The sequence below is a fragment of the Pteropus vampyrus genome, unplaced genomic scaffold (genome assembly GCF_000151845.1).
Source record: "Pteropus vampyrus isolate Shadow unplaced genomic scaffold, Pvam_2.0 Scaffold43, whole genome shotgun sequence".
In the NCBI taxonomy this organism is placed as follows: domain Eukaryota; kingdom Metazoa; phylum Chordata; class Mammalia; order Chiroptera; family Pteropodidae; genus Pteropus; species Pteropus vampyrus.
In genome coordinates, this window is record NW_011888824.1 from 674,246 (window position 1) to 697,227 (window position 22,982).

General features: G+C 34.4%; 1 protein-coding gene across 1 annotated transcript in view; it reads right to left on the bottom strand.

Annotated features, from left to right (window-relative positions):
- Positions 1–22,982, bottom strand: part of ENPP3 (ectonucleotide pyrophosphatase/phosphodiesterase 3) — a 62,746-nt gene that overhangs the window by 11,848 nt on the left and 27,916 nt on the right. Inside the window, exons 12-20 of the mRNA XM_023529799.1 lie at positions 21,733–21,841; positions 20,198–20,326; positions 19,794–19,825; positions 16,640–16,767; positions 11,896–11,962; positions 9,709–9,796; positions 8,221–8,399; positions 6,331–6,382; positions 5,138–5,292 (exon numbers count right to left, since the gene is read on the bottom strand). Coding sequence (XP_023385567.1) covers positions 5,138–5,292; positions 6,331–6,382; positions 8,221–8,399; positions 9,709–9,796; positions 11,896–11,962; positions 16,640–16,767; positions 19,794–19,825; positions 20,198–20,326; positions 21,733–21,841 — 939 coding nt within the window. The remainder of the gene's footprint in view (positions 1–5,137; positions 5,293–6,330; positions 6,383–8,220; positions 8,400–9,708; positions 9,797–11,895; positions 11,963–16,639; positions 16,768–19,793; positions 19,826–20,197; positions 20,327–21,732; positions 21,842–22,982) is intronic.

Sequence of the window (22,982 nt, forward strand, 5' to 3'; positions counted from 1 at the left end):
AATTAAATAAAAATCTATATACTGAATGGTAAAATTCCCCCCAGTCTCGTCACCCCCATGTAGTCTGCCAATCTTATACACTGGATCAGATTAAAAGTGACCTTTTTTGGAAAACCAGCCTGAAAGGACAACTATAGGATACTTACAACTGAGAATCCCCAACACAACGGCTGATTCTCATTCTGATCAACCTAAGCAAAGCGTGTCAGCTGGCAAGCCCCAGCCATGTTGCTTAGTGCCTCACCATTAAAATATGAGATGACAGCGAAGGACTACCAGATATTTTGTGGGGATGAGATAAGAAACCAAAAAGAAAAAAAGACAATGCAGAGAACAGAAGAAAACTCTCAGAATGATCAGAGTTAATATAGCATCCACATAGAAAGAAAAGAAAGCAATAGGAAGGGAAAGAGATAACAGAAAGTGCTCTTAGAATTTTAAATTATGACAATAGAAATAAAATGTTCAATAAAATATATAAGGTGAAGTTGTAGCTATCTCTCAAAATGTTGAATTAAAGACAAGAAATGGAAGAAAGTATGGAACATATGAAAACATTAGAATATTCATCTAGGAAGCCTAACGTCCTATTAATTTTGAAAAAATATATATATTTCTAAAATTCTAAAGCTAAACCATCATTTCAGCATATAGACTAAATAAGAACCTTGTGAGACGCATTAAGTCTCAGAAATGTATCTTCCCTTCATCCTTTATCAGGCTTTCTCAAGCTCCTGAGGGATACAGTCCACCAAAATAAATAGTAAACCTAGAAATATGAAGGTATCTGTGTTAGAGGCAGGAGATTAGTTTTCACCATTTATTTCACTTTCTTGGTGTCAGACACTGGAAAGCTAAAAATATTTGTTTATATCTTTTCAAAAATCTGTCTTAGTAAATAGTTCTGAATGAGCAGATTTCTCCACTTGGCATAAGGGGGAACGTAAAGATGTTGTAAAATGAGAGAACAAAGAATATTGATCGCTGGTGGAGTCAGCCTCATAGACCTCCAGAACATTGTGAGTTGATGTTTCCTATCACACAACTTTGTCATTTTACTCTAAAATTCACATTTAGTTTCACTTGAAGAAATGTATAGTACATAAAGGTAGCCATGGATATATTTTTCATAATGTAAGAAAAATGAAATGGCTGTATTCAGCAGTTAAAATTATAAAAATGTTAGAGAGGGTAGTTTATTATGAATTTTAATGAGATTGCAGCTGTGGAAGTTGTGCTCAGGCAATTTAGTTGAGCAAAGGGGCAGAAGGCTTTAGACTAGGGAGAATGGACTAGGATGATTTTAGCAGAAAGTACTAAAAAAAGGTTGTGCATTTTCTGCTAACTGAAAATCTTGTTCCTTATATACCAAATTTGAACCCTCAAATGTAATAGGTGCATCAAGATTGAGAAGGCAGGATGTGGCCTCTTTTACAAAAGAGAGATTATGTAATAGGCAGCCCTCTAGAAGGTCGGAGGGGAGGTCTGGTCACATCATTTCTGGGTCTTGGGCTCCTGAGTGAAGGCAGAGTGAACCACTCCTTCCTGAACCTCCTACCCCGCCCCATGCACACATATAAACAGCTTCAATCCTGCCATCTTTTCAGAGTTCCTTAGAGTTTTTTAAGCCAGGGAATAGTCAGGAAAACAATAAATAGAACTTAAACAATCAAGTAAAATTTGAACTCTCTAGTTCTCAAAATTCTTCAAGAGAAGTAGCTGATGAGCATAGATAGGAAAGGGAGATGCTTTCATTTCCAGTCTGACAAGAAGATAAAATAAAACCTGAACAGGGGATGAAATTATTTCTATTGAAGTTATAACCTCTATTTACCTGTAGATGAAATATAAAAGCTAAAATTTGTTGATTTGTAGATTAGATAGTTATGATCTTGCCTGACGGTAAGGATAATAACTATATACATTTTAAGTTATTTTTCTGGTCATGTGACTTTTCTGCAGGGAAATATATTTCTTCTAGTTCAAAAAAAATGTTTGAAGTACACAGTAATGCTCCAGTTTTTAAAGACTCACAAAACATGATTGGGTCACACTTTATAATATCGGACCTAACGAGCTTTAGAAACTTTTTGTTGCTATTTAAAAATGCAATTATATGGGTGATATATACATAATGCACTAGATTTTCTTCTCTAAAAAAGTTCTTTGACTTCTTATTAAATTTATAAAGTATATATTCTAAATAATCATAATTCTTGCTCTTTGCAATTGTTCACCTAGCAACAGAAAAAAAATAGTTCACGTCTTCCAACAGAGTAGGCTTAGAAGCAAAACCCATATAGAGACTGATCAAACAACCGTTTTGAAGCAGTTGTTGTAGGACCATGATTTCAAATCACAACTACTTCCCCCAGGGCTCTTCTGAGATAACAATGGCAACAAAAATTAGAAAACCCACCAAAACCACAGGAAAAAATTGCCCCATAAAACTTAAAGATACAAGCCAATTGGGCCCATGTCCTAAAAAGTGCTTATTTAAAGTCTGATTTTTCAAACACAGAGCTGATTTACAACAGTTTTATGTGAATCTCAAAACATCCTTGTATGTAATTTTCTTGAACCACAACATACTAACAGAGTAATTTCTGAATTAGAAAGCAGAAAATTGCTAGAATTCCATCCTGTCACATGGAGGGAGAAGTACACAAGTAGTTCTGTGGGATCAGTGAAAGGACAGGAACTTTTGGTAACAAAGAAGCTAGTTTTAAAACAATAACAAAAAAGAATTGTACTAAACTCCTAGTCTGAACCCACTTAAAATCTTTCCGCCTTGAGTTTCCGCTAAAGCTCATAGAAATTCAGGAATGCAAGACTGCAGGGGAAAGCATTAAAAACATAAACATTCCACACAATCCCTGGTACCTGGACTTTTCAAAAATAGAGAATTGAATAATAAGACTGGCCTTGAATATACTGACACTCTCAAAACAAAAACAAATTTAAGTAATTTTAAGGAATAAATAACTTCATATTGTGGTTTCATAGTGTGTTTCACATACATTGAGGAAAATCACAAACAACTGAATATTTTGCACACTAAGAAGGCGATGTCGCTACTGTATAGGAGGAAGAAATTTTCCTCTAGTTTTCTTTTTGCTAGTCTAATAATTAAATCTACCTGAGACAGATTAACGAGAAAAAATTACCAAATTTAATTACATACGTTATGAGAACTTCACATACATGAGAAAGTCAGAGACCCCATATAGATGAGAGGTTCAAAGACAGACCGGGAGAGTGAGGTACTCATGGCACTCTGAAGCACCTTGGGGCTTCACAGGGGATGAAGGTCGTTTAAAGGACCATAAGAATAGCAGATGTTCAGTAATTAGAAGTTTGCCCTGCTCTATAAGTAGGTCACAAAAAGTTATTTCTGGTGATAACTCTTATTATGGGCAAGGCCCCTAATTTAAATTCTTTAAGGGAGAGGTTAGAGTTTCTCATAAGCCTGCAAGGTCTCTATTGCCTTAAGCTCAAAATAATTCACATGCCAAAGTGGCCTGTCTCAGGGAGGCCTGTTCTGAACCCTTTAACCATTAACCATACATGTGAACTCAGGTAACTGTAAAATATATACCCACATTGGGAATCAACATTGGTGCTCCCCTACCACTGACCACCATTTAACCATGGTCAGCAGCAGACTTGGCTTTCAGAACACACAAAGTTTAATTAGCAGTGAGACAATACACTTATATTTCTCCAAATATCTCAAATTGGAACAAGAAATTGAAATAAACCGGATACAAGCAATCACTTCCTTTCCCTAAAAATGGTGGAACATCTGCACTCAGCAAGAACAGTAATAAGTTGAGGTTTGTCATCAGAATCTTTGGATCTAAAATACTAAGATTTCTTCTATAAAAACAGCTTCCTGATTATTTCTTTACTCTTTTGGTTGAAAGTACTGCTTTGTCTTTAAGAATGGTTGTGATTAATTGATACAATGCTTTCATTCTGAAAGCATTTACTGGGCAGCTCTAATGTGCTAAGGATACATTAAATAAAACCATCCCTGCCCTGAAGGAATGTTGGAACAAACTTTTGGCAGACTTTGCTTTTGTTTTAATTTACATTTCTCTGATTGTTAATGAGGTTTAGTTGCTTGGCTCATATCTTTTGCTCATTTATTAACTAAGATGTTTGTCATTCTCTTGCTTATTGGTAGAAATTTATTAGCTATTCTAGATCCTAATTACTATTCTGGATCCTCATCAATTGTTTCCTATATGCAATGAAAATATATTATCCCATCCATAACTTTGTCTTGTCATCACGTGTTAACATTTATATAGTCAAATTAATCAATCTTCTCTTTATTTTTTGTTGTTGTTATTATTCTTGTGTCCTAAGAAATCTTTCTCTATCTCAAGGTTATAAAGATATGCACAAAGGAAAATATAGATTTTCTGTTTACACCGAGGGCTATAAATCTACTAGCAATTTAATTCTGGTGTGAGGTAGACATTCAACATTTTCTTTCTTAAGGTAGCGAAATGTCCCTTGTCATTTTTTGAAAAGGAGTTTGCCAGCTAGTGAAGAGGACAGAGGATTTAAGCAACTGGATTCTCAACCTCAGTCTGGAGAGACCTGTGACATAGCACACCTATACGGGTAAGTCTTCCATGACCTATTAGAGTGTTAGATCCTTCAGGGAAGAATTACATTTTATTCACATTGTGGTCCTTATGCCTGCTATAGCACACAGCACATAGTAAAGTATTTGTTAAATAATCAAATAAATACAAGAGTCTTTATAATCTAGTTACCATTACCTTCTAAGTACATCCCCCATATACTTAGAATATACCAAATGAATAATGTGCCTCTGTACTTCCTGTTCCTTCTCTTTGAAATCTTCTTTCCCACCTACCTTACCAATTGGCCAACTGGCCTGTAAACAATTTTTTGCAGGCAAAACACAATGTGTTCCTCTCTTCTACCCACATAACACCTATAAATATCTTTAAGCAATGCTCGGAACATTGTCTTATAAGACACAGGCCAGTGAGCTTCCTTTGGGATCTCTACTGAAAATCAAAACTCAACTCTTAGAATTAATAGAGAACTACAGTTGTTTTCCAGCCTGCATAGATCAATCGACATAGAAATTTACCGGTTTGGGGACTGTGTATGAGCTCCACATGGGCATCCTGATAGCTTTTCCAAATCCACTGACATATTCTCTGTGATAAAGGAGACAGTGTTCTTTGTTCTCCTGCATAACCCTGGGCCTTCCAAAAGGCAAATTTAGTTTCTCTGTTGCTGTGACTAAAATTTAAAACAAAACAAAACATAAAATAAAAACATTTGTGAAATTAAGTGCTTCTATGCATAATAACTACAATTCTCTGATGGCTTATTATGTGCCAATTAACACCAACCCTGTGAGGTAGGTATTATTCCATTCTACAGATTACGAAACAAAGACTTAGATAAGTAATTTAGCCAAGAGCTAACAGCTCACAGCACTTATTTGAAGAGATAAAACCTCAAAATCAAAAGTACATACTTTATAACAAAGAGGATCTACTTTAATAATTGTCATAGGAAAGATAGTGGAATTTTATAATAGGTATGTCCTAATGTACTATTGCAATCTAAAAATCCACCAATTACTGATTTAAAAAACCTGCAAGATATTTGTGCCATGGAATAACACTCAGCAGATTATAAGAATATCAAAAACTGCACACTTACTAAACTCTTACTGTGTGCCAGGCACTATTCTAAATGCACACATACATTAACTCATTAATTTTCATAACAACTCTATACAGTAGGCATCCCTATTTTACACATGAATACTTAATGTTTAATACAAGAATACTTAAAAAAATGATAGGTAATAATAATATTGCCAGGCACTATTCTAAATTCTTTCTATAGGTTAACTCTTTTAATCTTTACAACTATATGAGGTGGATACCATTATTATAGATGAGGAGACAGAGGCACAGAGAGGTGAAATGATTTGGTCCAGGTTCTGCAGCCAAGAAACAGTGGAGGTAATACTCAAACCCAAGCAGTTTGTTCTGTTCACATCTAAGAAAGGGAAGAGGAGACTATATGTAAAGCATAACCATTTCATGGAATCTGTTATGCTCTGTTCCTGGAACCATTGTAACAACCCCAATGCTTGCTATGGTTGTTATTAGTTCTGGGTTGTTGTTGTTGTTAGATCCTTACATTGGCAATAAAATTTTTATGTCCAAAAGCCCCTGTGAACCTCTTTCGAAGGATTCCAAAAAGGCAATATTGTGTTTCGTGTAGGTCTAAACATCAAAGACATGTTTTCTATTGACTTACTTTCATCTTGAGTAAGATTTAGCATTTGATTCACCTGTTCTTCAGAAGCATTCTGCAAGATAATGTGGAATGGGGAGAAAGTAAATCAAGGTAATTAATACATATTTTAAAAGGCGATCAAGATTATTTCTGAAGTAATCACATGAACGTTTTACCACTAAACAAAGGAGCCAGATTCATTTGAATTTAGATTCCAATTCTGCCATTTACTCCGAAATTTAGTATAGTATTCTTTGGAATACTTTTCTGTGAGAGTTTGCAACGATAATGGATAATGGAGTAAAGCATTCTGGCCACAGTTGGAATCATTGGGATAACAACATCCTAGGGCTTCTCAAACTTTAATCCGCATATAACTCACTTGAAGGTCTTGTTAAAATGAAGATTCTGATACATTAAGCCTGAGCTCAGTGGGGCCTGAGGTTCTGGATCTCTAATTGGCTTGCAAGTGATGCAGACGCTGATCCTGGGACCACACTTTGAGTAGCAAAGGGCATTCTTCACAGAGAAGAACTTGGCATTGCCAACAGGAAGACCAACCTCCTATAACCTGGGCAATTTACTTTGATTTCTGAGCCCCCTTTAACTCTAAACTGGGGACTAAAGCACCTGCTTTGTGATGTTTATTATTATTATTAATTATTATTATTATTATTTTAAGTGGCAGTTCCATTGAGATTATCTGTAGCAGTAGGTAGGAAACCCACATTCCCACTCTGATCTTTCGTGTGGATTTGATTTTTATTGGGAGGCTTGACTGAGTGGACTTTTGTTCCTTAAAGCCTCTTTTGTGTGCTTATTTATTTATGGATTTATTTATATGTGATATAATATTATTTTGAGGATTAGAGAATGTAAAGTCTTTGCTGGCTCCTGGCCCTAAGGAATAATTCTTAGCTGAGGCAGCAGGCAATTTATTTAGCTCTACAACCACATTTTGAACTTGCACCAAATGCCCCTTGATACTAGTTTTAGCTTGACAGACACCTGGCAGCTGGGCTCCAGTTCCATTCTGTGCTCTACTCATTGCTCTAATTCTCACAGGTGGGCTTGGTCTTTGCATTCTGAGCAACTGTTCTGACTCCTTGCCTTTGGAGGGCCTCTCCTCATACTGGAATCTCACCTTGTTTAAAGTCTCCAAGGATCTGAAGTCCTGCTCCTGAACTTGGCAGGTCACCTGACTCAGTAAAAAGACCTTCCCAAAGCCTCCAAGAGGTGCCCAAAGTGGATCCTTCACTGCTACCCAAAGGAACACTTTCTTTTTTGAATGCTAGCCTTCTTGTTGAGTAAACTACACAGCACCCTCCCTATGGGTGTGCCTAACAGTAGATCACAATCCCTGCACTGTCATAATTATTTCTGCTCTAAATAACCAAGCATGACCATCTGATTCTTAAAATGTAAGAGGGATGGTTTAGAAGGGAAATGGGGAAGGGGCAAATGTAGATAAAGGGGGTCAAATATATGGTGACAAAAGGAAACTTAACTTTGAGTGGTGAACACACAATGCAATATACATATGACATATTATTGAACTGTACACTTAAAATCTGCATAATTTTATTAACTAATGTGACCCCAATAAATTTAATTTAAAAAGAAGGCTGTCCTCAAAAAGAAAAAAAAAAAAGAGCTCTAAGATTCTATTGTTTTGAATGCCGACAGCTCAAAAGAGATTAACAATTTCCAAATAGTACTTTCCAGTTTACAAAGCACATTCACATAATTAATCTTACAATATATCTCTCATTTCCAGATAAGGTTCAGAGAAATCACATATATTTACATAGTAAATATTCAAGCTAGAATGCAAACCTAGTTGTCTGCTACCCTGATCATAGCTTAGCTTATCCCTTTACATTCTCATAGATATATGAAGTTATTACTTACATATTTTAGCGTAGGGCATGAACAATCTAGAGTATCTGTGGGCAATGGACTAATAAAGCCACAAACTGAAAACTTGGACACTTCCTCTGCATGAGACGGCTCATAAAAAGGCACCTTCAGAAGATGGTTTAAACTACCATGGGTACCATTGTTTGGTGCTGGTTGAATGTGTAGAAGATCTGTTTCAAAAAATAAGTTCAAAGGAGACTTAAATTGGAAGGCAACAACACCTATGTAAGAAATAGGAGAATGAACATCTACTGTTCACTTTAATAAATTCTGCTGTGATGCAGGCTCATACTGCATAAGCTATCTGGTTTACGGACTTTCTTCCCTTAGAGTTTCCATCACCTAGTCTTTCAAGAGAATAGAAACAGTGATTATAGATGAGTTGCAGGAAATTTCAGGAACTGTTTGTTTCTCCAAAGAAAAACATCATTGCTTAAATGTTCACTTTGTTCCTTAAGCATATCATGGTTTTCTAGCATAGAAAGCTATACTTCTGGTAAACATAAGTTTAAAGAAGTTAAATATTCTTACTTGTATTTACTTAATTATATGAAAATTCTCGGGAGATACTTTTAAAAATTAAAAGAGTAACTTTTGTTTAATATTTAGAAAACTTTTCCTAATTTTTTTTATAAAAACAAAACACAAATATTTTATAAACATAGGCTTTTAAGTGGCTCCTGCTGAGCACCACCAAATAGCTCTCTCCTAGAGCTGGAATCCTACCTGGTTCCTTCTAAGCCTCCCCGCAAAGAGAACCAAAAATTCAGCATGGAAACCAAAAACGTAAGTTGTTAAAGCAACTAGACACTATTTTTAAATGGATATTCTTTGCTCTCTAAGTCATATCCAAGTACCATAAGCCTTTGACAAGATTAAGAATCACAACTGTGAATATACTATGTCTGATTTTCTAAAACTAAAGGTGAAATTACAACTTACTCATTGCCTTGCCTAGATAAGTGACTTGTTAATACAAATATCTAAGGTAAGCATATAGGCAGAAAGATAGGTTAGATTCCTCAAAACTCTAACTCTTTTAGGTTTTTTTAACATTAAAGGTAATAAAAAATGTCTATCCAAATAGGACATTCTTACTATCCTTTTATTCCAGAAGCTTTCTCTCTGTAATTATTACAACAAAATACTTATGTTTTTAGGTGTATTTTTTTCTTTCAAAAGTTGGAAGTGTGACTTAATTTACCTAAGTTTTATTAAATTCAATTTTTGTATAGTAACTAACACAAAAGCTGGTCTCCTGAGAGCTAATGTTTAGCATTACTAGAAAAAAAAAAAAAAGAATTCATTCTTATAGCTGAATAACTCTCAATAACAAATAATTCTTTATCATATTTTCTACTTTCTGTCTTACTAGTAAAGAGTCTCCACCTCTGGTATTCAATGAATCACCAATTTTGAAATACATATTTTAAAAATTTTATCCATATTTTGCTGTTGAATTTATATAGATATACTTACCACATATTAGGTTATAGACTTCAATATTGTCAAATGGTTCAACTTCAGTCTTCTCTTTAAAACTGGGTCCATGTGCCAAAAAGAGAGCCTAGGTGACAATAATCTTATGATTACTAGATGCCATCTAAACTCAAAAACAGATATTGTAAGGGACACAATTTTCTTTCTGTAATAACTCTCCTATTTATATTTAGGCCTCTGAAAGGATTTCTTTTCAGATTTGAAGATGAGTTTTACATTATTTCCACCTGTGATGTTGTACCAGTCTCAATCAGATATAATCCATACTGTGTTTATTTTTTCTAAATCTACCTGCTTCTACAGCATCTTATATGTCAACGGACTAAGAGAATACAGGAAACACTGGACAACCAAAGTCAGCACAATTCTACAATATCTGGACAATATAAATTAGAAATTCACCATTATATATTCTTTTCACATTTCTTTCATATCATTGCTCAAATATGTTAATACATGACCAAAAATATCGAAGTTACTAAGCATTAAAGTTTTGCACAACTCATACGAACCCACCGATTTTTCAAATATATCTCCTCTTTACTTTTTTTAGGATGAAAAGGCCTAAATATTTGAATTTATATTTAATTATTTGATGTTAATTTAATTATACTATTTATAACATCTAATTGTTTTAGATTACAAATACCTAAAAGTATCAGGTATAAATAAATAATTCTTTTCTGGTCGCAGAGGGATATATATACATTTCTTTTCCCCAAAAAATAATCAGCAAAAAATTGGAGGCATAGGTTTTCCTTACAGTAATTACTTAATTATCAAATAGTACCCTAATTAACAGAGATTTTTAAAAAGTATTTACAAAGACATGTAACTAACTCATCATTACAATGTTAAGAGTCAGTATATTCATAGACTAACACATTTTTCTCTATTTGGAATGGAGTGTGTGTGTGCGTGTGTGCGTGTGTGTGTGTGTGTGTGTGTGTGTGTTTTAGAAATATCACCTTGAAGGCAGTACAGATGATGGGTCTGTGGGGGTGACAAGACAATGAGCAGGGCGAGTCACACTGAGCCTATTGTAGTTGTCCAGGAGTAGGAGGGTAGAAATATTTAAAAGGTTGAATCAAAAAGGCTTGTGATTGCTTAGATGTGGCCAGAAAAGAAAGGGAGGAAATGAAACAATACTTAGGTTTATTTGTTGGGCAACTGGGTACATAGTGGCACTGTTACAGAGAGAGAATGCAGACTTAGAAGTGTGTGTGTGTTATGTGCGGGTTTGTATTACAAATTAAACTAGATCAATCAGGTTGCAAACATCATTAAGCTGTATGTACGGGAGAATATTGGTTACACTTTAACCATGGACTCCTCCAAATAGTTTCTTTCCTGGGCTTCCAGAACACCCTCTCTCCCAATTTGTTTCCTTTCTCACTGGCTCTACTTTTAGGTCTCTTTGCTATTAACTCCTTTTCTCCCAACCTCTTCAAGTAGAAGTGCTTAGGGCTCAGTACTTGGTCCTCCTCTCTACCTATACTCAGTCCCTGAGGATTTTATCTAGTCATTTATCTTTTAAATAATTTATATACCTTAAACTCTATTGTTTCTCTCCCAGTACACTCTCTCTTTAATTGCTTATATAACATCTCTACTTACATGTCTAATAAATATTTTGAACTTAACTTGTCCAACTGAGCTCTCACTCCTTCCCCTCCATTAAGCTGCAGCCACAGTTGAACAGCCTTTCAACAGCCAACGAAGGCTCAAACCACCTCCTAACACATCATGCACACTCGCACCTCAGTGCCTTTGCATTGGCTGTTTCTTCTCCCTGGAACACTTGCCCCTCAATGAAAGTTATTTCTTTCACCTTTTAAGTCTTTGCTTAAATGTCAGCTCAATGAATCTTACCCTCTCCGCCTTATTTAAAGTTTCATACTGTTTGCATGGCACCACAAAACATCCCCAATTTTCATCTACTCTGCTTTACTTTTTCTTTATTTCCCATAGTATAGCACTTACCTGTAACATACTAAATAATATATTCCTTTATTATTCCAACTGTTCATAATCCCCTGTTAGAATGAAAGCTTCATGAGAGCAGGGATCTTTATCTGTTTTGTTTACAGATATATTCAAGAACATTACCTATCACAAAATAGGTGCTTTATAAATATTTGTTTAAAGAAAAAAGCAGTAAGTTACCTCCATGGCCTTAAACTTATTGTCAAAACCATGGGTGCCTCCTCCACAGGATGAACTTGATTTACTCCTATAAAGAAATAATATTATTATACTCTGATCAATCTATTGATATGAGATCTTATGGCAAACAGGGTTTTAGTAGATTTTTATGCAGCTTTTGCTTTAAGTAAGTAAGTTTTTCTGTCAACAACAGGATAAATGTAGTTATTGTCAAGCTCAAATTCACAACCGCAAAGGAACAAACAAAATGGTAGAAGAGAAGGAAGGAGAATTTCACAGTCTGCAAATAGAATTCCAAAGCCTTTGGCTCTTAGACATTGACGAAAGGATATTAACAAAGGCATAGATTTAAAAAAATCACTTTCATGTTTACCTGCACCCTTACACATTAATGTCTGTATGATTAAGAACAGTTTGATTAATATGTTACTTTGAGCATTTCAGTGCTTTAGAATTAAATTTTTGAATCTGGGAAAAAATATTGATTTTTTACAGCAGAGAAAATAATATAAAAGTGTGAATAAAGACTACTCAGGGTAAGTTGATTATGACACTTGGTAACAAGAAGCCAGTATATTCTGTAAACTCAGAGTTTATTTTTAATTTATGAAATTTTCTTCCATAGTCTGTTGTTCTATTAGTTGAATGACTTTTCAAATCTAATTAATTTGTCTTTTGACTACTTTTTCATATTTTAATCTATGAATTGAGCAGTATCAGTAATTTTATATGTAGTTGGGTTTTATAGTTGAAAATAAAATAGCAATAAATGAACCTTGATTTTTTTTAAGTGACAATGTTATACTGGTTTAAATTAGGTCTCTAAAGTGAAAAAATGACTCCTATTTCCAAAGGTTGGCCTTATAAGATGTCTCTTGCCTTCCACTCCCTGAGGGGCAAACACACACACACACACACACACACACACACACACACACACACACACACACACACTTTTCTTTGTCTTTAAATTTGATTACCCTAAGGTGCCAGTTCATGTCCTTTTCTTAGTTAATTCCAATGAAATTATAGGTAAAAGTTGTTTAAAAAATATTTTTATTCTTATTGCATAGATATTTGGTTCCCTAAATTTATTAGAACTATTTGATTATGTATAATTAAGTTTTAAATTCTGTATGAAAAGCTAGAGTATTCATTAATGAAAGAAATGTTGTTTTGAACAATATCATTGGTAAATTTTTCTAAAATTGATCCTTTATTTATCTTTCTAATTTCAGAAAAGTCTGGATTTTTTAAAGAAATATTTTCAACTCCTAACCCAACACTATTAGAAAACTTTAGTAAATATTGCAAAGCTTTATCTGAACCAAAAGATAAAAAATATTGTTTGAAAAAGCCCTATTTTCTACCTCATGTAAAAACTTTAGAAATTTGCTCTTCTAACTGTTCTGTTTATGTTTCCAACCATTAATTTGGCTCTGGAAATTACATATGAAAAAATGGAAGCTGGCATTTGGAAAAAATGAGTTGATTTTATCTGCCATAATTTAGATCAACTTCCAAGTACTACATAGAACCTTTTGGAACAAATTCTTTATCTTCTTCATGTCTAATTAATAAAGTTGAGATCGAGGTCAGGTTTCTCTGCTACAGTTGGGTAGTGACACAATGGGAGGTGAGCGAGACTTCTTTCCTGAAGCCCAACCAGTTGCCAAGGTCTATCTTCCTCTGCAGTACTGTTTGCCTTTTCCCTTGCTTTGCTCTCCTGCTGCCACCATTCTAAGTTAGATCCTCTTTACCTCTGAGCTGACAAATTTTCTGATTGGTTATCCTGACTTGGAACTTCAGAATCTTCCCATATAACAAACACACACCCCCTAACCCTAAATCATATTTAACACTATCACTGCTATAAATGAAATTCATGTTTTAATGAATATGTGTGGGACAAAATACGATGAACCAGTATTATCCTGGAAAATCTGAGACTTAAGTTCACTATAATTACTTTCCTGATATTGTGTTACCTAACTAGTCTTCGCATCATCCCCCATGGCTCCACAGCCTCCCTTGGAGCTGTTAAAACACTAAAGAATGAATCCCTTCGCATCTTCCTAACTGGCCTCCCTGCCACTCACTTGACCATCCTCTATTTGGCCACTGGACTGAGCTCTCTGAAATGCAAATCCCATTGTATTCACCTCCAGCCACCTTGTTTCTACCAATGGTCTACTTTCTTCATGGTCAAAGTCATATTCTTTAGTCATGACAGATCAGGTTCTTCATGCAGAGGCCAACTTTATTCACCCAGTGCTCCAGCAATATAGAACTACCCGCAATTGCTGGATTCTAGTACTTCTGCCTGGAAACCTGACTCTTTCTACCTTTCCTTGCCCCAGAGCTGCTGCTGGCTTTAAAGGTGCCCCACTGCTGTGGGAAGAGCATTTAGAGAAAGAAGCACCTCTGAGAAGACAGCCTGGCAGCACTCAAGGCTTGACAGCAGATGGTTAACTTCTAGCAGAGAAAAGTGGTCTCTTTCTTCCTGCAGACACAGCCCCTGTCAGGGCTCATGAGCTGAGCGAGGGTTACATTTCTGCTCCCACTTATTTTCCTGGCTGAGTGCCTCTTACAATGCACAGACTGCACAACTATACAGGGCCAATGTGCTACATGTGGCAGCATTTTGCCTAACCTGTCCTGAGTTTTCAAAAACCAAAGCAGGATTCATACCTACCAGGAAGCATTCTCTTTCACCTGTGCCTTGTACTTGATCCAAGTGCAGCTGTTAACCTTGATTATAATTGTCTTTCTCCCAGCCTGGGCAAAGATTCTTCGGGTTGGGACTGAGTCTATCTCTGTTTCTTAGAACAGTGGCTGGGATATGTTTGTCAGCCTCCAATAAATAAAAAGCTTATTTCCAATAAATATTTCCAATAAAATAAAATTTATTGTTCATATTCTCTAAAAGGGCACTTCGACTATAGTTTCAAATAATCGAGTTTCCCCAAATTAATAAAATCTAACACATTTTGGGCAAAATAAGGATGATGATGATGATGATGATGATGATGATGGAAACAGATTATACTAAATGATGAAATTTGCAATGCTTTTGAAAGGAGAATCTAATCTAGTTATCAAATATTGATCATCATAACTAAAGACAATGTCCTTTAACTTAGAAAACAGGTAGCCTGAGATTCAGGTGTTAAGAGTTGGAGTAATCACAGGGTTTCTTCATATGACACTCCCAGGTTGCTCTGTACTCAAGATTTATAATGACAGCTATAGTCAACATGCCCTTGAATGGATGTAAGTTAGTTCTTTATATGCTAATAGCAAGAGAATAATAAAATCAGGCTCATTTTGTGTTACAGATGAGAAAAATGAAGCCCTGAGATATTAATTTGTCCAAGTTCTCACAACAAGCTAGGTGCAGAGCCGAGTTTTGAACCCTCAGGCTGCTGCTAGCTATTAAAAATACAAAGCTCATAATTTGAGACTGTGTGAAACACAGAGGTATTCTGCTGGCTGGACTCTCTTTCTATGACCCATAGGTTACGTTGTGGGATGGATGGGCACTTTCTCATTTGTACCAGTGGTCTCCTAACCTCCTTTATTTCATACTCGTTGGAGGACTTGGCCACATTTGAATATATATTTATTTATATATTATATACATAAATTACTAACAATACCATATGTTTAATATTAGTGAAGCTTAATTTTGTTCGTGTATTTTAACCTTCTTTTATAGGATGCTGTTCTAAGCCACTGTACACACTGATCCACACAAAGGGCTAGGAAACTTCAACCTCAAGAAAAAGAGGCCAGTGCCATCTAGTGGCCTGGTTCGAAACTGCACACTCTGTCGCAGAGGTGTATGGCTTGGCTTTCCTGATATCTTATAGATCAGTTCCTTATCTTGCACACACTTAAAATCAGAGCCCAACTCGCTCATCTTCCTTTGTCTCCTATTTCTCTGTTAAACATATCTTTCAGCCACTGTATTCCCCTTGTCCTCTGTATTTCTGTGGCATTATGTAGCATACAAAAAAGAAAAGCCAGAAAACACATTATGATCCTGATTCCATCTATATTCGCTAAAGCACATGGAAAAAAAAATTAAAAATAAGATTTTTAAATTTTAAAATTTAAATTTAAAAATTTTAAATTTTAAATTAAAAAATTTAAATATGGCTTATGACCAGTCTTCTCCTTTTGACAAAAAGGACAAAAATCATTTCTGTATCTCAAATGCCTAGAACGGAGTCTGACACACATACAGCAAGTATCACACTTATATTTTGCAAATGCTCAAAGATCGATATGTAGAATAACTAGAAAAAAGAAATGTGACAACTAATTGATTGGCTTGGCCTTAAAAGAGGCATAAACGTGCTCTTTTATAAAAACTACAAAGATGACAAAGATATTAAAGAGCCATCTAATCATTTACTCACTACCAGCCTGGAAGACAATTGATATCTTTACATCCTGTCTGCCACCTAAAGGAGACCAGAGTAGGGGTTAAGAATGTGCTGGTACAGAAAGTCAGTGAACAGTCTCAGGCTTCTCCCTCATTCTCATCTATATCAGGAAGATTAGGATGCTAAGATTGGCTATCTAATAACGGTATCTTCAAATACAGAATATAAAAGGTCAAGAAAATGTCGTTCTCAGAATAATTTATGTGCTCTTAATAGCAGGATAAGGTCAAGTAAATTTATAATGCAACATGGTTGTTAAAAGTACAACAACAGAAGTAAATAGATACACAAACCTCATAGCCAGCCACTGTCGATCCATCAAAAGATGAGCTTTGTCAATTCTGACATTTTTGGCAAAGTGTAGTCGTTTTGGCAAATCAGGAGTCAAATAAGGTTTGAAATGCTGATCAGGTTTTTGGCACTGAAAAACAAGTGAATTATTTCTTCTCGACACATAAAATAGAAGAGCTAATTCAACAATTTTACTTCCTAAGACAATTTATTAAGCACTTTTTAAATTAAGAAGATTTAAGCTTGGCTAATAAAATAGGAATATTAAACCTATTATTAGTGTGGTCACATTCCCTAATTATATTGTTTTCCTTTAGGCTACAATTAAAAATATGATGTAAACTATATTGTTTGATGTTCTAAGTTTTTATTCCTGTGTACGTATCTAAAACCACCATAAATCTTCCTTCCTTTTTTTGAAATAGAATAGATATAAAGTCTAGATTTAAAATGGCAATTATAACTTTGGAGTCTAAATTATATATGAAAACTATATAATACATTAGTAGATATGAGTAAAAATTGTAAAAATCAGTTTAATTGCACCAAAATTCCCTTCACAATTGACTCAATTTACAATTTAAATAACCTACATTTGCTTTATTTTCAAATCAAGTCAATTGTTTTTAAAATCTAGTACAGTTTCCCTATTTATTAAAAAATTCATAGATTTCTCACGAAGTGGAGAGAAATGTTATTTCTTTAATCATTACTGCAGTAACTAGATGGTGTATTTTAAAACTATGTAAAAACAAAATCAAGTTGGTATCCATGTAATAAAGTGAGGAAATAAATAGAACTATAAAAGAAATTTTTTCCCACATGACCTTTTTAAGCAACAAGAGAAAACAAAAAACACGAATATGGATGAAAAGGTTATACGGAAAGTAACCTTGCAAGGTGATCTGATCATAAATTTCTAACTGGGCAGGTTCCTGTGGGAATATAGTCACGCTCCAGGCCTATAACATTTTTAGTGAAAGTTTTATAAGCAAGCCCTGTCCACTGTTTTTGTGCATCTAGGTTAATACGTCTTTGAAATAAAAACCATCCTTAAGAGAGCACATAATCTTGTCATCTTGTAATGTAATTCCTGTCTTGCTTTTCTCCCACCTTCATGCAATCTTCCTTAGTTCCCTCTTTAATCTCAAGTGCACAAAAGAAACTGCAAAACTGTTCTTTTCTGAAGCATCATCTGTTTTGGCTCAAATAAACTCTTATACAAATTTTTTACAGGTTTGAACGTTTCTTACATTGACATGGGGAAGTGATCTTTTTCTACTTCCTCATTTTCTTATTTATTTTAAGCCTCAATAATCTCATAAATGCTTCGGGTCTATGTCACTCTTATCTCATGCTCATTTTATATAAGAGAAATAAAAGACACTATGAAATTGAACAAAAAAACACTTTTGAAAGAAATTAGAGAATAGAATAAAGAACATTATAATACAAAAGTAGGAAGAAAAATTATTTATTGTACAGGTATTTCTGCTAGTTTTTTTCTTGCTACTTTGCTATTTTTTCCAGGCTTCTTATTTTTCTACTTTTCATCTATCATTACTTCCTTCTTAAGCTAATAGTTTTGAAACTTCCAGGCAAGTGCATAATGGCAGATGCTGAGTATGCAGCTTCCTGAAAGATACAAGCATCGAGAATGTGCCCTTCAGGACCACAGATCACTTGACAAGTCATACTTTCCTAGTGAGGTCGTTATGTAGCCAGAGTAAATCCAGAGAAAAGTGGGGGTACACTGCCAATCTCTGAAGAAGTATGAGAGCATTCTTTACACTTGAGAATTTAAGATGAAAACATTAGAGTTGAGATGAAATTTTATCTAAGAACAAAGTCGATGCTACTGTCTGTCGTGTAGCCAGAATGATGTGGAAATTACAGAATTGCCAGTTCATGTTTGGTTATGTTTGTCCAATACAAGCTCAATATAGGCCCACAGAACAGCATTACTGGGAATATTGTACTATCACAGGAAATATTTTCCTATGAGTAATGAACTACTTTGTGAAAAGGTAGTCCATTTCTTTAGGCTCTGCAGCACCAGGCCCAGTCCAAATCTGTGATGCCATGTAATGAATTTCCAAAGCCTGTGGCATCTAATCCCCTTGCACCAGGGGGCTCATTCGATCCCCTTCCTCACCTCAGCAATAGGACTTCAGCTCTATGGATCATGAGATAATGAACTAAAGGGAAAACAATGCGTGGATTTAGAGAGTCCACAAGCTCAAAATTCTCAACTACCCATCCAATGAGCATGAACACACTGCATGTATGTGCTTCACCAGTAGGGAGCGAGGTTGTCTAACATGCTTACTCAAGATCAGAATATTAGAAGATGTAAGAGAAAAAAAAGTGATGAACACGCTGAAGGTTTTCTGTGCCAGCAGCCATTCCTACTTAAAACTTGAACTGGATCCCAGGTTATAATAACCATTCTTCATCCAGTGTTTCCTTATCTTTAATCATTCACCTTTCATTCTAACAGTTTTGACTACAATTGGATAACACACAAGCCCCATCACAAGCAATGGTAAACTCATAAATTCCAGATAGTAGATATATATTTATGATTATACTCTATAGAATTATTAACACTACCACATGAGAATATTTCAGGTCTCTCCAGAAGCAGTGAAATCCTCCTTGAAAAATCCAGATCATGTTAAGCTCTCTGGAATTTGCCCTCCTTATTTTCTTACCACCCAGGATGTGGCAATCAATCAAAAGCAGTTGGAATTATACTTAGAGGGTAAGAAGAAGATTTTTCTGACCTGCACAAGAAGATATATGAGACTGTGATTCACTATTTTCTGATATTAAGTCACACACAAAAAATGTGAAAAGCGAGGCTACCTGAAGCTCACTAGCATGGCCCCTTTGAATGAAACATCAGCCCATTCAAAGAAAACTAGGAGTCAGTGTCACTATTACCCGAAGCTGATTTCCTATACTGGAGTAAACTCCAAAATGAAAACAACTAAGATAAAAGCAACTGACATGCATATAAGATAAGGATGACAGAAAATTTTAAAAATAGATTATAAGTGGCTCGGACTCAGAAATATAGACTATAAATTTCTTGGGACCTAGCGTAAGGAAATTACGTTACTTTAAATATATGTACCAGGAGACTGTACTTACACTGAGGTTCCTAACAATTTCTTCAGAATTAACTGTTTCAAAAGAAAAAATAGAAGTCATTACAATAGATACTTGACAACTGCAAAAAATGTGTACAACTCAAGTGAATTTGACAATACATTTATTAATGACTATGATCTGGTAAAATCAAAAAATTATTTTAAGCAAAGAATTATTTTAGCATTTAAGAATAGAGTAGCATATTTAACCTAATAACATTAGATATTACCATAGACTTTATAGACAACTTAAACATGGGAATTTCTCATTTGTTTCTGTGTGGTCTTCTCAAGGAAGTCAGAGGAGGTGGCCTGGTAATCCCTACATCCTTAGAATCAGGGAGTAGTCATTATTCACTTTCAGTTTTTACCTTTTTTTTCCTACATGGGCATCTTCATACTTACAGCTATAAAAGTCATGAGGTATATTGCGAGCCCTAATACGGGGGGCAGGCCCTTGATACATGTAGAAGTTTATTTTGGGAAAGTAATCAGTCATATATTCCACCTTGTCACAATAAGTCTGATCCATTCCTGAAATTTAAAAAAAAAAAAAAAAAGGTATACACAGAATGTATATAAATGGTAACTACTGGTTGTCTTTAATTCTGTCAAATAGGAGAGATTTTATGTTATAGATAAACCAAGTTTTACTGAGGATCTAAACAATTTACCCTATTTCTTTATTCTAAATGGCAGACCTTGAAAATCCTGGCAGTGGAAAAGAAAGTTTGTTTGTAAGAGTAGAATTCCAGAAACTGTAAACAGATCACTATTTGGATGTGGATCAATTAAAGTAATTTTGAAGAAGAAATCCTCTGTAGGAAGTGTATTTGATTTTATAATAATTGATTTGTACCTAAGGCGACATGACATATTTTTAAATAAAAACAGTAATATGCATTTTAATGAAACAATATATTAAGAGAATAAGGACTAGAGGATATTTAGTTTTCCTAAGTGTACTGTTTAATTTTATATAAGCAGAGTGTGCTCTAAAAAAGATTTGGTTGTTAAACCTTTTTTATTTAAAGATTCTTTAGACTCCATCTAAATTTTTGTTATTTTTAATTTTAATTTTTCATTTTATAACTTCTTTTAACAAAGCATGTATTAAAGTAGTTCCTTTAATTTTAAAAGCAATAGGCCAAAATATTAGGAAATCTTTTTAGAAAAATTTTAAATAAATGACTCTTTCACATTATCCTGATGTCCTAAAATATAAACAAAAGTTCTGCAGATATGCTGCTTTTCCTCTTCTCCTCCTAGGTGAGGTTCCTTCATAGCCATTGGAGGACATGGAATGTCCTCCTAGAAAAAACAATTCTGACCACTCCATCTAGAAAAGGTCCATTTCTACTTTATGTACTTCTGATTACACCATATTCAGTAAAGTACTCAGCATTGAGTAGTAGCCACTTACAAAATAGTTAAATGAACTAGTACTTTAAGACTGAGGTGGCAGAGGGTGGTGGCAGCTGTTCCACTTCCTTTAACACTCAAGTTAACCAAAATGAAGAGTTAACCTCAAGTAGAGTGACAGGGACTTTATAAAAGTCTATTTACATAACTAAAACAATCCACGGGACGTGATAAAACCAGCTAACATAGCAAAGTATTGCCAATCTATTATATGAATAAATGACCCGCTGAAATAAAGCCCCAAAAGCACTTTTTATGATTAACAATCCAACTACATTTGTTAACTAATGCAAACTCAATTTTTACAAAAAATTAAGCGTATGGATAGATTTTCAGAATAAATTTTAGAATAATTAAACTAGAAATTTTAATTTCAGTCCTCTATCACAGCCTCCCCCAAACTAATTCTTTGCTTATTCAACAGCTTGTAGGTCTGGCAGTACTGACTTAAAAATGTTACTATTCTTTATATAAGATATAATCAATGATAAAATATAATTTTTTTAAAGAAAGCATACCATGGTCAGCCAAAAGGATTATATTGACACAACTGTCTAAGTTCCGCTGTTTTAGACCTTCCATCAACATTCCAAAAGCGTTATCTACTAACTGTAACGCTTGAACTACCTAAGGGAAAAAAAAATTGAAGTTAAGATTGTCTTCATGATTTAAAGTTTAATTAATGAAATCATTATCTAATCAAGTAAAATTAAACACATTTCTTCCTCTAAAATTTCTGGGTTTTGAGATAGGATATTAGTGGCCAGCATCAATTTCCTAAATTCCTATAAATAAAAAAATTAAACCATGTTCCCTCCAAAGGATGATAAACCACTGTCCAATAAATATCTGAGAAAAATGTTTGACCTCAACAAACATTATTCAACTACAAAGGTTTTCATGATAATGCCTAATTTGGGGAAGGGAGTCCACAGACACTTCCATGGGAACCTAAACATGTACACACATTCTAGAGGACCATGTGACAATGAGTATCCAGCGAGATAAAATGGGCCACATCCTGTAACCTAATAATTTTATTTCTGAGCACCTGTCCTAAATAAACAGTACAGAGATTTGTGTACAAGGATATTCATCATTTTATTTATTTAGAATTTAAATATAGAATATAAATTACATCACATCTTTAAGGAGGCATACTCGATATCCATTAAAAAAATATTTCTTAAAGAACAATGACATAGGACAATGCTCACAATACAATGCTAAACATAAAAAGTAAAACCAAACTGTATACATACCCATACATATTGTTTTTGTTTTCAAGTATATTTAGCATTTCTTAGTAAGAAAACAAGCACAGACAATGAAAAGCAAATATATCAAGGTACCATTAACAGTGGTTGTCCCTGAATAGTGAATTGGGGTTGGTTTTTATTTTATTGTCTGTACTCTTGCGTTTTCAAATTTTTCTACACTTTATCAATATAGTACATTGAATTGGCTTAAGAGTTAAGTGAATAACTTTTAACTGATATCACTTTTCGTTACTTTTTTTTCAGTGAATAAAAATGTATAATAGCCATAGATTGGGGAAAAACTTTAATATCTCAGTACTATCATAATAATGATTGCCTTTTTTTTCTTTTTAGAGAAAGAATTCCACATTTACTGTTAAAAGGTTTAGCGCATTACCTTAAGAAATCCTCACAGCAAACATTCATGAATGGTAGTATTGAAACTTCTGGTTGTAGAGACCAGGAAACTTGAGGTTTAGAGAAGGTAAGTAACATATTCATGGCCCCAC